Below are 15,854 nucleotides of genomic sequence, written 5' to 3' on the forward strand. Positions count from 1 at the left end.
TCTGGTTCACCAGAAGCAGCTTAGTCATGCTGGCCACATGACCCAGAAGCTGTACGCTGGCTCCCTCGGCCAGTAAAGTGAGATGAGCGCCGCAACCCCAGAGTCGGCCACGACTGGACCTAATGGTCAGGGGTCCCTTTACTTTTACCTTTTATCTGCAATGCAGGAATCTCAACTAAAGCATCCATGACAGATGGATCACCTTGGTGTCTGAGATCTGGAGGTGACCGGGTGCAGGGACTTAACCTCCATAAAGCTTACACTGTTTTCCGCTGTGCACAAGCTCTGTGCTGTCACCCTCCACTTCCGCCTAATGTCTCTGTGTTCCCCCTGTGGCAACCCTGCTGCCCTCCAGCTGTGCAAGAAGCAAGCTCACGTTGAGAAGGTGGAGAAGCTTCAGCAGGCCTTGACCCAGCTGCAGGCAGCCTATGAGAAACGGGAGCAGATGGAGCGCCGCCTGCGCACCAGGCTGGAGAGAGAGCTGGAATCCCTGAGGATGCAGCAGGTAAGGCAGAACTTGGGGTGTTGCTTCTCCCAAAAGCGCCTCTCGGTTCAAACCTATGGCAACCTGCCATCAAGGTCAGCTGCGGTGGCCGTTGTGTTGGTGCTGCCCCCCTCCAACACGACGGTCGCTGCACCTTGCGGGGTCGGAAGCAGTCGGTTTGGGGGCTCTGTGGACACGCTGGCAGAGCCAGTCTGGCATTGCTGAAGGTGCCTGCAGAAATATACCTGTCCAAAGCTCTGCTACACCACACCTGTTATGTGTCAACGCCCACAGTTCAAGCTGGGGTCCCTCCCATAAATGTAGCACACAGGTACCACACCATTGCTGGGCTGCTGGTTTGTTAGTTTTTGGGTTTTTTTGTAGGATAGTATCATTACAGGTAGGGACGCGGGTGGCGCTGTGGGTTAAACCACAGAGCCTAGGGCTTGCAGATCAGAAGGTTGGTGGTTTGAATCCCCGCGACGGGGTGAGCTCCCATTGCTCGGTCCCTGCTCCTGCCAACCTAGCAGTTCGAAAGCACCTCAAAGTGCAAGCTCCGGCGGGAAGGTAAACGGTGTTTCTGTGCGCTGCTCTGGTTCGCCAGAAGCGGCTTAGTCATGCTGGCCACATGACCCGGAAGCTGTACGCCGGCTCCCTCGGCCAGTAAAGCGAGATGAGCGCCGCAACCCCAAAGTCGGTCACGGCTGGACCTAATGGTCAGGGGTCCCTTTATCTTTTCCTATCATTACAGGTGTTACCCTTTGGATTTGATCCCATACAGTTAGATCCAGACCAGCCACGCAGTCCTCTGCCGACCTACTCAGAAGGAAATCCCATTGAATTCAGCGAGTTTCACTGTTCATGGGTATAGGGGTTGTAGCCAAAATCAGTTGGCTATAGTTCCCGTTGGTTTAGTTAGGAGCCAAGTTCAGCTGGCAGCCCATTGCCTGGGGAGCGCGGATCTGAAGGAAGACACAATTCGGCTTTCATCACTAGCTGCAGAGAACCCTGGGAACCATAGGTTGCTATGGGTGCTGGGAATTGTAGTTATGTGAGGTGTAAACTATAGTTCCCATGATTCTTTGGGGGGCATGCTTCAAATATGTTTTAAATGTGTGCTTTGCAGGCAGCTCAAGGACCACTGGGAGACTACAGTGGTACCTCGGGTTAAGTACTTAATTCGCTCCAGAGGTCTGTTCTCAACCTGAAACTGTTCTCAACCTGAAGCACCACTTTAGCTAATGGGGCCTCCTGCTGCCGCTGTGCCGCCAATGCACGATTTCTGTTCTCATCCTGAAGCAAAGTTCTTAACCCGAGGTACTATTTCTGGGTTAGTGGAGTCTGTAACCTGAAGCGTATGTAACCTGAAGCGTATGTAACCCGAGGTACCACTGTACATCTCCTGCCTCCCAGGAATGACATGACAGCAAGGGAGAGACCAGTCTGACCTAATATTTTGCCTAATAATAACAATAATTTATTTATACCCCGCCCATCAGGCTGGGTTTCCTTAGCCACTCTGTTGCTCCAATACTTGCTTTCCTCTTCCCTCCCTGTTCCTTTTTCCTCTTGTATCATGCCTAGTAAGTTGTGAGCCAGTAGGCAGGGGCTGCCTTACTTTTTACAATCTCTGAAATGCCTAGAATTTATTTTTTTGGTCCTTTGCTCATGTTTAATATTAATAATCCAACTCAGGGAGAGCTGTGGACTTCAAAATGCTACTACAGTCAGATCAGTAGCGTGTGATCTTGAGTTCTAGTACCATGCAGGCAAAAGAATTTCTGTATATCTACAATTTTCACATTGTTCATTGGTTGAGCAGAAAAGGCTTTTGAACGTAAAATACAAATTTAAAACAAGAACAAGCAATGTCATCGTGTTATTAGCCATAGGCCTGTGAAGCAAGCATGACATCTTGAACTTGCATAAACATCCAGCAAGTTAAAATCTACAGTGAGCCAGTCCTTGCGCAGGGACATCTGGAAAAGTCGTTTGGCTCAAGTTCCTTTTGAAATGTGGGAAGTCGCTTTCTGGTATATTAAAAATCTGGTGGATTCTTGTGGTTTGCACAGTCTTGCAAATCTTAGAAGCTAGGTTTTATTCACAAATTCCTGCAAATATGGAGCTTTCCAGGATTGAGCAGTTGCAGTTTTCTGAGATCTAATTTTTTTTTAAAAGTCCACATGAAGAGTCCCCAGGGGCACTCTCTCAGTTAAAAGCTGAAACTGGAAAACTCCCACTTGAGATGAGAGTCCACCTGTGTTTATTCAATCATTGGCTTATACTAATCCATTTGCCAAGCTCACAAGACTCGTTTAGTGGGAGCAAATTCAACTAAATTCTACCAATTTAATGACTTGGCTGCGGGAAACGGCTCCTTTGATTCAATTACACGGCTTTTCTGCGAACGACTTGATGGGGACCTCGTTGTAGCTGCCAAATTGGAATTTAGAGGGTGCCTTCTGGATATTTTCATGTACAGATGAACTAGTGTAAAAACAGCACCCTGGCACGCCCTGGTAAATTTCAAGCCAGTTTGGAAAATTAATACGTTGGGTTTTGTTGACGTTTGCTCTAAGGAGAGCTTTCAACTTCACTGAGAACCCCCAACAAATGCCCTCAACTATTCTGGGTGGATGGCGTGAAGCCACACGGGAATATCATTTCCTCTGCAAGATTGGGTGGGGGGTAATTTCCAGGACACTTATCCCCCCTTTAAAAATTCATTTTGTGATAAAGGCATTGACCCAGCTCAAGTTAGTCATCACTAAAGACCCACTGAGAGTTATAGGACGTGGAGCGAGGTGTGGCGGAACTTTTCCCATCAATTTCTGTGGGACTTTTGAATGACTGACAGTAGCTGGATCAGAGCCTGTGGCCCAAACTGGCCTGGGCTAAAGACGGGAGGAGGAGCTTGCCTTGTTTTGTAAAATGCCGTTAAATGTGCTGAGTGCAGGAAAGAAACTGCATCTGATCTTCTGATTATGGGATACCTATTAACTCAAGGGAGACAAATTCTGAAACAGCTATTTAAACACTCTTCTATTTATGGACTGTCAGGTCCTGGACAAGCCTTGCCCCATAAGCCATAAATACTTTCCCATGTGTCCCGCCCCGCTCCTGGCTTTTTAGATTATATGTAACACACTTTCTCTTCCTGGTGTAGTTTAGCTGGGACACTGACCTATATGCAGTGAAAGATACCCATGCTTGCCAGTTGAAATATGCCTTGTGTCAGCAGCTGGAATCCTGTATCTTAGATATGTTTTGACTTAGGGAGCAGGCGACCAGTTTATCCAGCGCCCATCCTGATTTGCCTGCTCAATGAGCATTCACCCTGATTTGTTTGCAGGCAATTGGATGCCATTGCATAAAAGCAAGCACTGCCCCACTCTGCCCAGTCCATTTCCCCATCACTTTCCTTCCCGCGAGCAGTTTGATCTTTTAGGGAAGTGGGTCTGTGGTGCAAGAATCCCTCCCAGTCACCTATAATCTGCAACTCGAAATTGCCAGTTTGTGATTGAATCCCACCCAAAAATAGCTGCCCCTGGAATCCCCCTTATTGTGATGGCCAAATCAGGTGCACAGAAAGGCATTTCTTTGATCTGGTTTGTCTGCCGATTTTAAAGAATTTTAGTTGGCTTAAGGTGCATATCACCAAAACTTCAGCCTGCAGCCAAGTCCTAAGTACATGCAGCTGAAACAGCATATTATTTCTCCACTTAGCTTCCCTTCCTTCTCCTCTGTCACCGCTATGTAAGATTTCAGATTGTAAGTTCCTCAGGGCAGGGGTCTGTCCTCTTGGGGGTTTTTTGTGGCATGCACGCTGTTGTAGTATATAAATAAAATAAAGTTCCATATAGATGCCACTTTCAAATATTGAAGGAAATGGGAACTAACTTAACTTTTTAATATGTGCTACTCTTTGTTAGGGACGCGGGTGGCGCTGTGGGTAAAAGCCTCAGCGCCTAGGGCTTGCCGATTGAAAGGTCGGTGGTTCGAATCCCCGCGGCGGGGTGCGCTCCTGTTGTTCGGTCCCAGCGCCTGCCAACCTAGCAGTTCGAAAGCACCCCCAGGTGCAAGTAGATAAATAGGGACCGCTTACTAGCGGGAAGGTAAACGGCGTTTCTGTGTGCAGCTCTGGCTCGCCAGAGCAGCGATGTCACGCTGGCCACGTGACCCGGAAGTGTCTTCGGACAGCGCTGGCCCCTGGCCTCTTGAGTGAGATGGGCGCACAACCCCAGAGTCTGGCAAGACTGGCCCGTATGGGCAGGGGTACCTTTACCTTTACCTTTTACTCTTTGTGGGGGGGATGGATGGGGGGATTACTGGATGGGGGGATTACTGGGCCAGGGGAGCACAAAGAAAGTGCATTTACAGGAGAATGAGTCATGTGAAATGTTCCTTTCTTTCAAGTAACCACAGTGGTTCAGCAACTGGGGTGGAATGAGGAAGAAAACTACTGTACTTGTCTACAGCGGAAGGCTTGCTCTCCCTGACCCCAGTTCTGACCACCCATATCAGAAGGAAAGTCTGGAAATAATTTAAAACCTTTTTGTTATCACTTCCTGTTGTCCATGGGACGGAATTCCTTTGGTCCACTTTTGGCAGCAGACTGACCTGATTCGATGTTCCCAGACTTGCTTCCCGGGTTGGAATTCAGCTATCGGATTATATACACCGCTTTTGCCGTGTAGTTTTGATCCCCCAAAGTATGCACAAAAACCCACATTTTGCACAAAAATGCATTCAACGTGCATGGGGGCGGGGAATAAAAGCAGCGAAGCAACAGAAAATGCATATTTTACAGTGAAAGCGAGTACAGAATGCATAAAAATTTACATACGGATGTTTTGGTGCATTCTTTTGGAATGTCCACAAACCAGGACAAGTCAGACGTAGGACCCGAGTGTCAGCAAACAAAAGACACAGAACAGGGTTAAAGGTTTAACCCACAGCGCCACCCACGTCCCTTACAGAACAGGGTTACACTGATCCAAATCATGACACATTGCTTTCAAGTGCATGTCACAGAAGTCCAGCAGCTACTTTTCTTCTTTATAGTATCAGTGCAGTTCCACTTGTGGAGATTCTTCAGTCCCCAAGTCTTCGGTTTCCTCATATCTTCCTCAATCCAGGGGGGGGGGGGGGAGAGAGAGACACACACCTTTTCCTGGTCAGCGACTGAACTGTCAAAACAAGGGCATGTAACGTTAGTGAGGACAACGACAACCTAAACGATCAAGGACTGCCTTCCTCTTTTAGTGGTGATGGGAAGCGACACAGCATGGAAATATTCCACTAAGCACCGCCCACTGGTGTGGATGGGAAATGGCAGAATTCCTATGAGAAGCATGTGGACACGTGCATGCCAATGGCACACGCGAATCAGCCAACATCTGAACCAACTTGCTTGCAATATTAAGCGCCCTTTGTGGAAGCACTGCAATGCACACTGGGGAAAACAACCATCTTTTTTGGTTTTGACACTTCTCCATGTTTTGGAAAACAGTTCTCTCCTCAAATAAAATATCACCACATGTAAAGAAATTAATTTTAGGATAAAATGCATCTATAAGTGCATACAATACACTGAGATAAAATATGTATTTTGAGATGTATTTTGAGATAAAATGCAAATTTAAGTACGTGCTTTTGTTTAGATTTCTTTCTTTTTTAAAAAAGTAATCACAGATTAATGCAAAAAAGCGACAGAACCAATCTATCAATGAACACATTTGAAAATGGCACATGCCATAGACAGACTGATTTGTCCATCTTATATACACACACACACACAAAAAAAACCACACCCTGTAAACTGAGCTTTTAGATGCTATATATAGAAAGGCAGGAGAAATATTGAAATGTATAATAAACAATAAACAGCTTAGTCTTCAAGGTGCTGCTGATCACATTCACACTATACATTTAAAGCCCTGTTAAGCCGCTTTAGCAGTTGTTTCAGCAGCGCAGATGCATCTAGCACCTTCATTAAACAGCTTTTGGTGAATGCGGAAGATGCACCTCTGTACCCTGGCCTCTGACACCTGAGATTTGTGTTTTCAGCACCCGCCCTATTCCTGTGACACTGATTTGTTCAGGGGTGGGTGGTGATGGCAAAAAATGGTTAAGGGTGCTAAGAATTGTTAGGAGACACCCCCCCTCACAGAGCTACAATTCCCAGCACCTATAACAGACTACGGGACGAGGGTGGTGCTGTGGGGTAAACCACAGAGCCTAGGACTTCCCGATCAGAAGGTCAGCAGTTCGAATCCCTGCAACAGGGTGAGCTCCCGTTGCTCGGTCCCTGCTCCTGCCAACCTAGCAGTTCGAAAGCACATCAAAGTGCAAGTAGATAAATAGGTACCGCTCTGGTGGGAAGGTAAATGGTGTTTCTGTGCGCTGCTCTGGTTTGCCAGAAGCGGCTTAGTCATGCTGGCCACATGACCTGGAAGCTGTACGCCGGCTCCCTCGGCCAATAAAGCGAGATGAGTGCTGCAACCCCAGAGTCGGCCACGACTGGACCTAATGGTCAGGGGTCCCTTTACCTTTATAACAGACTACAGTACCCAGAATTCCTTGGAGGAAGCCGTGATTGTTACACATGGTATAAGAATGTGGCATCTGTATTATAGTAGTTATGATGTTGGGCAAGATGAAACTCTGATTGGCTCCAGCAGGATTCTTGTTTTTGTTTTGTTTCTGGTGGGCACTGCTAACTATGTTTTCGTTTGCTTTTCTCCAGCGGCAAGGGAGCTACCAGTCAGCCCCGCTGCCAGAGTACAACGTCCCTGCGTTAATGGAACTGGTGCGTGAGAAGGAGGAGAGGATTCTGGCTCTGGAAGCCGACATGACCAAGTGGGAGCAGAAGTACCTCGAAGAGAGCGCCATTCGGCATTTTACCATGAACGCCGCGGCGGCAACTTCCACGGAAAAGTAGGGAAACGGCTAATGGAAGAAAGAGTCTGTCAGCATTGTTTGTGTTTGCCTTCTTAAAAAGAAGAAAATGAAAACGTACATTGGGCTCGAAACTCAAATCGGCATATAGATCAGGGTTTCCCAAACCTGGGTCTCCCAGCTGTTCTTGGACTACAACTCCCATCATCCCCAGCTAGCAGGACCAGTGGGCAGGGATGATGGGAGTCGTAGTCCAGCAACAGTTTGGGGGACCCTGAGGTAGACAATAAGCAACTGGAACTTGCAACAAAAACTGTGTACACACTATAAAGCACAACAGAAATATATTTCCCTACTGGAAAGAATTCAGAAGGGTTTCTGGGAATTGTAACTCTGTGATGGGTAAGCTACAATGCCCAGAATACTTAGAAAGAAAGAATGTGCCTTAAAATTATAATGTTTATGCAGCAAAAGGCCGTCATATGGAGGCCTCTTTTCTGTGTTATAGCTAGTCACAGCCTCTTCACCCCATGCCACCCGCACAATGTCCATTTTCTCCTCCAACAGTCAGCCAGCATTCTGTGGCCACTTAAGCAAGCTTGGCCCTCAGTGGGATGCTTTGAAGGCTCCCACACCCACCTGGGGACTTTCCCTCCTTGAAATATGCCTTGTGCCCCTGCAAACTTCTCCCGTGCCTGCTGATCTCTCTTTTTTTTAATATAATTTTTTATTAGTTTTTTTTTAACATATCATTTTCAACAGTAATTAAATATACTTTTACATCTTATTCAAATTTTTAACTTCCATCAATCCTGTCTGAAAATTTTCCAGTCTAATCTCTCAGTATGCATTTCTTATCTTCCCTATTACAGTGGTGCCCCGCAAGTCGAATGCCTCGCAAGACGAAAAACTCGCTAGACGAAAGGGTTTTCCGTTTTTTGAGTCGTTCCGCAAGACGAATTTCCCTATGGGCTTGCTTCGCAAGACGAAACGTCTTGCGAGTTCTTGCGAGTTTGTTTCCTTTTTCGTAAAGCCGCTAAGCCGTTAATAGCCGCTAAGCTAATAGCCGTGCTTCGCAAGACGAAAAAACCGCAAGACGAAGAGACTCGCGGAACGGATTAATTTCGTCTTGCGAGGCACCACTGTACATTTCAAACTCATAACCAATATCTCTATCTTTTTCTACTTTGTAACACTTCGTATATTTCTCCTTACAAAACTTCTTGTAGTCCTACTAGCGTAATTTGTTGATTACAGTTGCTCTTCAAATAATTCATATACTTCTTCCAATCTTCTGTAAATCCCTGGTCAGAGATTTACAGAGAGGCCTGCTGATACCTCTTGTCTTGTGTGTGAGTGGTGGCATTTTAGTCACAAACAGATCCACATTTGCCCCTGAACTTCAGAAAGAGAAGGAAAGGTTTTATAGTGAAAAACTATTCAAATAGTCTTTGAATTCTGCAGAATTCTTCTTCAGGAAGATGAGTCAGTGCTGTGGATAAAGACTTGTCTGTGGGTGTTCTCCAGTAATGGGTGACTTTTGGGGCGAATATAGATGACCATTTGTTGTTTGTTGTTGTTTAGTTGTCTTAGTCGTGTTTGACTTTCCGTGACCCCATGAACCAGAGCATGCCTTGGAGAAACTATCACTTTCTTCTCAAAGCTTCTCCTTTTTTATGTCCTTGGAGTTTTCTTGGCAAAATACTGGAGTGGGTTGCCAGTTCCTTCTCCAGGTGGATCACATTTAGTCTAAACTCTTGGCTGTGACCTGTCCGTCTTGGGTGGCCCTGCATGGCAAAGCAGGTGGTAAATTGCTATAGTGGGCATATAGCCTCTGTCTGTCTGTCTCGTCCTGTCTAGTGGAAAACTTTACTGCTTTTCTACTGCTTTTATTTTGGGTTGGGTGTAGATTTTGGTTTTCAAAAAAATCTGCTTTGGCTTCATGTTGCAGATGACTCACTGTGGGGAGAAAGAACATAGCTCAGTGTTCAAGTACCAGCTTAGCATACAGAAAGTTCCAGGTAGAGTAATGAGAGAGTAATTAGATTTAGTTTACATTTAAAGGCAAACCTACCCAGCACTAGGGATGCGGGTGGCGCTGTGGGCTAAACCACTGAGCCTAGGGCTTGCCGATCAGAAGGTCGGTGGTTCGAATCCCGGTGACAGGGTGAGCTCCCGTTGCTTGGTCCCTGTTTCTGCCAACCTAGCAGTTCGAAAGCACGTCAGAGTGCAAGTAGATAAATAGGTACCACTCGGGCGGGAAGGTAAATGGCGTTTCCGTGTGCTGCTCTGGTTCGCCAGAAGCAGCTTAGTCATGCTGGCCACATGACCCAGAAGCTGTACGCCGGCTCCCTTGGCCAATAAAGCGAGATGAGCGCCGCAACCCCAGAGTTGGTCACGACTGGACCTAATGGTCAGGGGTCCCTTTACCTTTACCTTTACCCAGCACACACTTTCTGAAATGTTGACACGAACCGAAACATAGCCAGCCTTCTCCATATCTTGCAGTACAGTTCTTCAGCCGAGTATTTTGTGTTCCAAAAGTGTGTTCAAAGGTAAAGTGTGCACAGGAGTGCTAACAGTAGTCAACGCATTATATTAGGGGAAATTGCTTTGCAAAAATGTGTATTTCTGTATCTTGTGAATGTAACTTGTTTATGTTTAATACTGAATTTTAAATTTTTGTGACCGTAATAATAATAATAATAATAATAATAATAATAATAATAATAATTATTATTATTATTATTATTATTATTTATACTCCGCCCACTGTGGGTGGCTCACAACAGAATATTAAAAACATGATAAAACATCAAACATACAAAACTTCCCTAAACAAGGCTACTTTCAGATATCTTCTAAAAGTCAGATAGTTGTTTATTTCCTTGACATATGATGGGAGTGTGTTCCACAGGGTGGGCGCCTCTGCCTGGGTCTTGCTGGTGAATCGTAGGTGGTATTAAGTAAATAACTAAGTAAGGCAAAATTGCATACACAAATGTGAATGAATGAATTAATTAATTAGTATACCACCCTTCATCCGTAGATCTCAGGGTTATTCACAATATAGGAGAAATGCACACCAAACTGATGAATTTTTATGGGGACTGAAAAAGGAAAAAAGACTCGCAAACCGATGTGGAAATGTGGAGAGCAGAACATAAAAGTGGAGCTATGAAAAACTGTATTTTGACAGCTCTGCCCATCTCTAGCTCCGTGTTCAATCCCATGCATCTACAGTTAAAAGGACTAAGAGACAGATCTCCCTTTGCCAGAGACCCCTGGAGAGCAACTGCCAGTCAGAATAGAAAATATGGGGCTGGAGATGCAAATATTCTGACCTAGTATAAGGAAGATTATTTATGCTCCTTATCTTTTGACCAAATCAAAACTGAAGGTTCCCCCCCTCTGTCTTTCTCTCTCTCGTTGCCAGGGATGCCTCAGCCATTAATCACTCGCGGAACGGGAGCTACAGTGAAAGCTCCCTGGAGGTCCGCATGTGGCAGGAGGAAGAAGAGATTTTGCAAGCCAACCGACGGTGTCAGGACATGGAATACACGTAAGGAGCAGCTGTCAAGTAGCTGCCGTGGGATTTACATGAGCACCCGCAGTGCTGAAGCCTCTTGACTGTCTTGATATTCTGGCAGGCATACCAACTCAACCCCATCGCGTTAACCCTATTCCAAAGCATGGCGGTGGGAACATAGGGGCAGGCACAGTGTGAATGTGCAGCTCGACTCTCCCTCTGACCCCCTGAGCACCCAAATCAGACTCTAGTAAAAGCATGCTTTACCAAATACAGTGGTGCCTCGCAAGACGAAAATAATCCGTTCCGCGAGTCTCTTCGTCTAGCGGTTTTTTCGTCTTGCGAAGTAACCCGCTTAGCGGATTAGCGCTATTAGCGGTTTAGTGGCTTAGCGGCTATTAGCGGCTTAGCGGCTAAAAGGCTATTAGCGGCTTAGCGGCTATTAGCGGCTTAGTGGCTAAAAGGCTATTAGCGGCTTAGCGGCTATTAAAGGCTTAGCGGTTTAGCGGCTTAGAAAAAGGGGGGGAGCGAAAAAAATCGCAAGACTCGCAAGACGTTTCCGTCTTGCGAAGCAAGCCCATAGGGGAAATCGTCTTGCGAAGCGGGGTTGTACCTCTGGTGGGGGACACGTCATGCTCCTTCTAGGTACTTTGTCCACATTTGGTCCCCACCCTTCCTGCAGTCAGCTCTCACCTGTGGCTCCTAGAAACTGTCAGCATGTGACAGCAGCCACACCCAGCTTCGAGTGGCCGGTTAAACCAGGTGAGAGTAGCCAGTGGCTCTCAAACCCTTGGTGGATTACAGACTTCACCTGCAAGCAAAGACAGGCTCCGCCAGATTGACCGGACAAAACCAATAGTGGTTCCAACAGTCAAGAGGGCAGTTTCTGCAGACGATGTATAGAGGGAAGTGAGGGGCAGATGGGGCTCGGCAACCTGGGAAGGTAGCCCATCTAGGAGAAGGAAAACTCTACTGCCTTTGGGATATCTTCAGGAGGAGAAAAGGCTAAGGAGTAAACCCTACACCAGGGGTAGGCAACCTAAGGCCTGGGGGCTGGATCCAGCCCAATCACCTCAATCCGGCCCACTGATGGTTCGGGAATCAGCGTGTTTTTACATGAGTAGAATGTGTCCTTTTATTTAAAATGCATCTCTGGGTTATTTGTGGGGCATAGGAATGTGTTCATATTTTTTTTTCAAAATATAGTCCGGCCTGACGCGCAGCGCAAATCTTACAGAGAGCACAAAAGAGAAACTGGCTGCTAAGTCACATGTCAGAGTGACTCAATAGTTAGCAGTTAGGCCTGAATAACTTTAGTAGGCCCAAATGATTGTGCAGTCCCAGCACTTCCCAGCCTGCTTTGCTGCTTCTGCTCTCATGTGTCTTTGTCACATGACACGGCCCCCCACAAGTTCTGAGGGACGGTGGACCGGCCCACGGCTGAAAAACATTGCTGACCCCTGACCTACACCAATCCAGAGGGGAGTCCCTAAGGCAGTTGGATGATGCCTTGTACGCATCATTCTTCTAGCAACTCCTGGTGCCAAACGTGTTGCTTTGCTTTCCTTTGGACCACATCAGTGAGGCCGAGAGGGGGGCCTTGTTGTCTGGGCAGCCCAGGACTTTCATACATGCTGCTCAGGCTTGCGCCCTGGGGAGGTCACTTAGGTGCTGCTAATGTAGCAGTTTGAAGGTGCACTCCATTGTCTCTGGAGACAGACAGGTGCCACCAGTGTGTATGAAGGAGCAGTTTTGAGTTCCAGACATTCTACTGTTTGGTTATTCAAAACAGTACATAGGGCATTCCTCTTGCCTTATTAAGCACTTGGCAAAATTTTGCATTTTGATTCGTTACAAATTAAAATTGGAGTTTTAATTGTGGATTCTCTGTGCTAAAGATTTAAAGGTTCTGAATCTGGAAAGCCTGCTTTCTGCAACCTGTGAAAATTGAACGGATTTCTGCAAATTTTATAATGTTGCAGTCAGGTTGATTCCACAGATATTCTCCCTCTGCGATAAACACTCACTGTCAGACACAGGAAACTAAATATACACCACATCCATTGATAAACACACTTTGCAAACTCCTACAGTTGCAATTTGGGCACTTCTTTAAACAGATACCAGTACTAAAACTGACTTTGTCATACCGTGTTGTGGGACCAGGCCACCTCCTTTCAAGCCTCTTCTCATCTCTGGAACATGTTTATCTGCATATTTTAACAGGATAAAGAACCTGCATGCAAAAATCATAGAGAAAGATGCCATGATCAAAGTGCTTCAGCAGCGGTCCAGGAAGGACCTTGGCAAAACTGATGCTTCAAGCTTGCGACCTGCTCGGTCGGTCCCGTCCATTGCTGCAGCCACTGGGACTCATTCCCGCCAGACGTCCCTCACCAGCAACCAGGTGACCGAGGAGAAGAAAGAAGACAAGACTTGGAAAGGGAGCATAGGTGAGCTTCGGTGTTAGCTGGGCCCTGGCAAAGAGATTCAGCTCTCCCCATCTCTTAGTAGAACAACTTTGGACTACAACTCCCATCAGCCCCTGCCACCTTATGCATTGGCCCCACCCATTGCAGTCCAAAACATAGGGAGGGCACCAGGTTGGGCAAGTCTACTTCCGCTGGTTCTTGCTGCTTTTCTGGCTGTTGTGTTTTATGAAAGTGGATTGTTGTTGCTTTTGCCTGCTGAGTGGATGAATTTATTTGTTGTTACAAACATCATGGTCATTTCAACTATCACTAAAAAAAGAAATACACATATACAAAATTTACATAGATACACAATTACAAAGCAGAATCACCCAATTCATACATATAGTATATATATATTAAAATTCGTTGTTGCTTTTGCTTACTCTATATTGATTGGTGATTTATTGTGTTGCAGTTTTTATGGATTTTTATGGGGACCCTGTGGCCGAAGATGACAATATATAAAATATATAATATACAAATATATAAAATATATAAAAATGACAATATATAAAATAGCACCAAAGGAGGAGATCAGCCAATTAAAAGTGCTTGATTTATGCACTTGGTCAAACAAAAGCCTTTGGCAGTTGGGGATTCACACTTTATATAACTTTGAACTTGGGCAAAAATAATAATACTGAAATATATGTGGCATGCGAACACACACAATTAATTTAAAATAAGCAATATGATTTTTTAATTCATACAAGAGCACAACAAGAGCAAGCATATGTCTTGGGTATTTGCTGAGTCAAATAAACCCATTTGTTTCCATTAAGTGGCAAAGTTTAAATGCAGAACATTGTCAGTGGTGCATTCATATTTAAATTATTATTATTATTATTCTTTGCAATTGACACAAGAGTATTGGTTGGTTCAAATCCAGATCTGATGGTCAGCTCCCACATTCCACTACTTTGGGGGCCTTTTTTCCTGCCTTTCTCCTTCAGCCTCAGGCTACCTATCTCTTTATCCCTTACTTCCCAGCTTTGTGAAAGTTCTTTGTCGCCTTCCCAGTAAAGCTGCTTATTCCCTTTCTTTCCCCAGGACACTCTTGGCCAGATTGGCAATTTACCCTTCCCTCACAGGACTTTTACTGCAAACGTCCCGCCTGCTTTGTTCTCTAAGCAGTTGGAATGTTTGTGGACATTCTGTGCCACCACGCCATCTTCAGCTAGTATGTTATCAAAAAGCTTCACTGTGGCAAGCAGGGTACAGTACAGCCACACAGACCAGTCATTTCCTAGTCACTGCTTGCAATTGTTCACTTTCTTCTTGTTGGTTCCATGGTATTGGCATTTTTAATCTAAACTAAATTGCTTGGATGGGAAAGACAAAATAGCGGAGATGGGGCATATCTGGTATTTTGCATTGTGTGTTGTATCTCCCACCCCACCCACTTTGTTTTAACATGCTGTGAGCAGAACTTTAATTAAACCAATGGAGTTGTGGCGATCACACAGGGTCCCCGGACGTTTCACCGTCTATGGATCCCTGTGCCACCACTTTCTTTTCCGCTACCACCACCCAGGCCCTACCTGGGACAATACTGAGCCCAGTCAGGGTTAAAATGAAACATAAACTTTTGTTTATTTATTACAGTTTAACAAGCGTGTGGTTTCATAAACAGTATCAGTCAATTACATTCATGGGGTGCCTATCCAGTCCTATAACTTCCGCTACCTGCTCTCACTCACTAAACCACCTCTCAGATATTTACTTGTCTTCCTAGCCCCTAACTGTTCCTGACTCAGCCTATTTTGCTACACTAACTCAACCTACCCACAGACTCTATCCTAATTCACTCCCACTCCAACCAACCACCCAACTCCTCAACAAGCTCCCCCTTTTGCCCCTCCCAGAGCTGGTTTTATAGTCCCACTGACTCCACCCCCCTGGGTTCTGATTGGGTAACCTGTTTAACTATTTCACCTCCAGCACTCTCTCATATGTTAACGCCACAGAGGTGCTTTCCCTCTCTTGTTTCTCCTACTCTAGGATTGCTCTTAGGGAAGGAGACCCAGGACCAGTCGCCCATCCCTTTGTTGCCGCCTCCACCTCCTGCCACACTGTCTTCTGGAATGTCCTCGTGGCCGGTGACTGTCTGCCACACTAAGACGGGGAGCAAAGACAGCAGCACTCAGACGGACAAAGCCTCTGAACTTTTCTGGCCAAACTCTGCCTCTTTTCCGGGCAGAGGGAAATTGACTAACACCCCGGGCGGCAGCCCAGCCCTCAGGCACACTGCAGGCAGAGGCGTTGGAGAGAGACCGGGTGAGTAAATTTGAACGCCATGGGCCTGGGAACAGGAGCAGGGCAGGGAGGGTGTTTTGAACTGCAGTGTGCAGAACCTAGAATTATGAAATTCTGTCTCCAGAAAAGAAAGCTTTAAATAGACCGTTGCCTTGCCTCCGTAATAGACTGGATGAGAGATGAACTGATGCTCAATCCAGATAAGGGTGAG

General features: G+C 46.0%; 1 protein-coding gene across 6 annotated transcripts in view; it reads left to right on the forward strand.

The window, feature by feature from the left end:
• AMOTL1 (angiomotin like 1) overlaps positions 1-15,854 on the forward strand; it is a 77,666-nt gene that overhangs the window by 59,473 nt on the left and 2,339 nt on the right. For all 6 annotated transcript variants that reach the window (XM_028726103.2, XM_028726105.2, XM_028726104.2 and 3 more), the window contains 5 exons: positions 356-505; positions 7,233-7,423; positions 10,821-10,946; positions 13,140-13,366; positions 15,389-15,664. In XM_028726103.2, the coding sequence (XP_028581936.2) occupies positions 356-505; positions 7,233-7,423; positions 10,821-10,946; positions 13,140-13,366; positions 15,389-15,664 (970 nt within the window). The remainder of the gene's footprint in view (positions 1-355; positions 506-7,232; positions 7,424-10,820; positions 10,947-13,139; positions 13,367-15,388; positions 15,665-15,854) is intronic.

This window comes from Podarcis muralis, chromosome 4 (assembly GCF_964188315.1).
Source record: "Podarcis muralis chromosome 4, rPodMur119.hap1.1, whole genome shotgun sequence".
NCBI classification, from domain to species: domain Eukaryota; kingdom Metazoa; phylum Chordata; class Lepidosauria; order Squamata; family Lacertidae; genus Podarcis; species Podarcis muralis.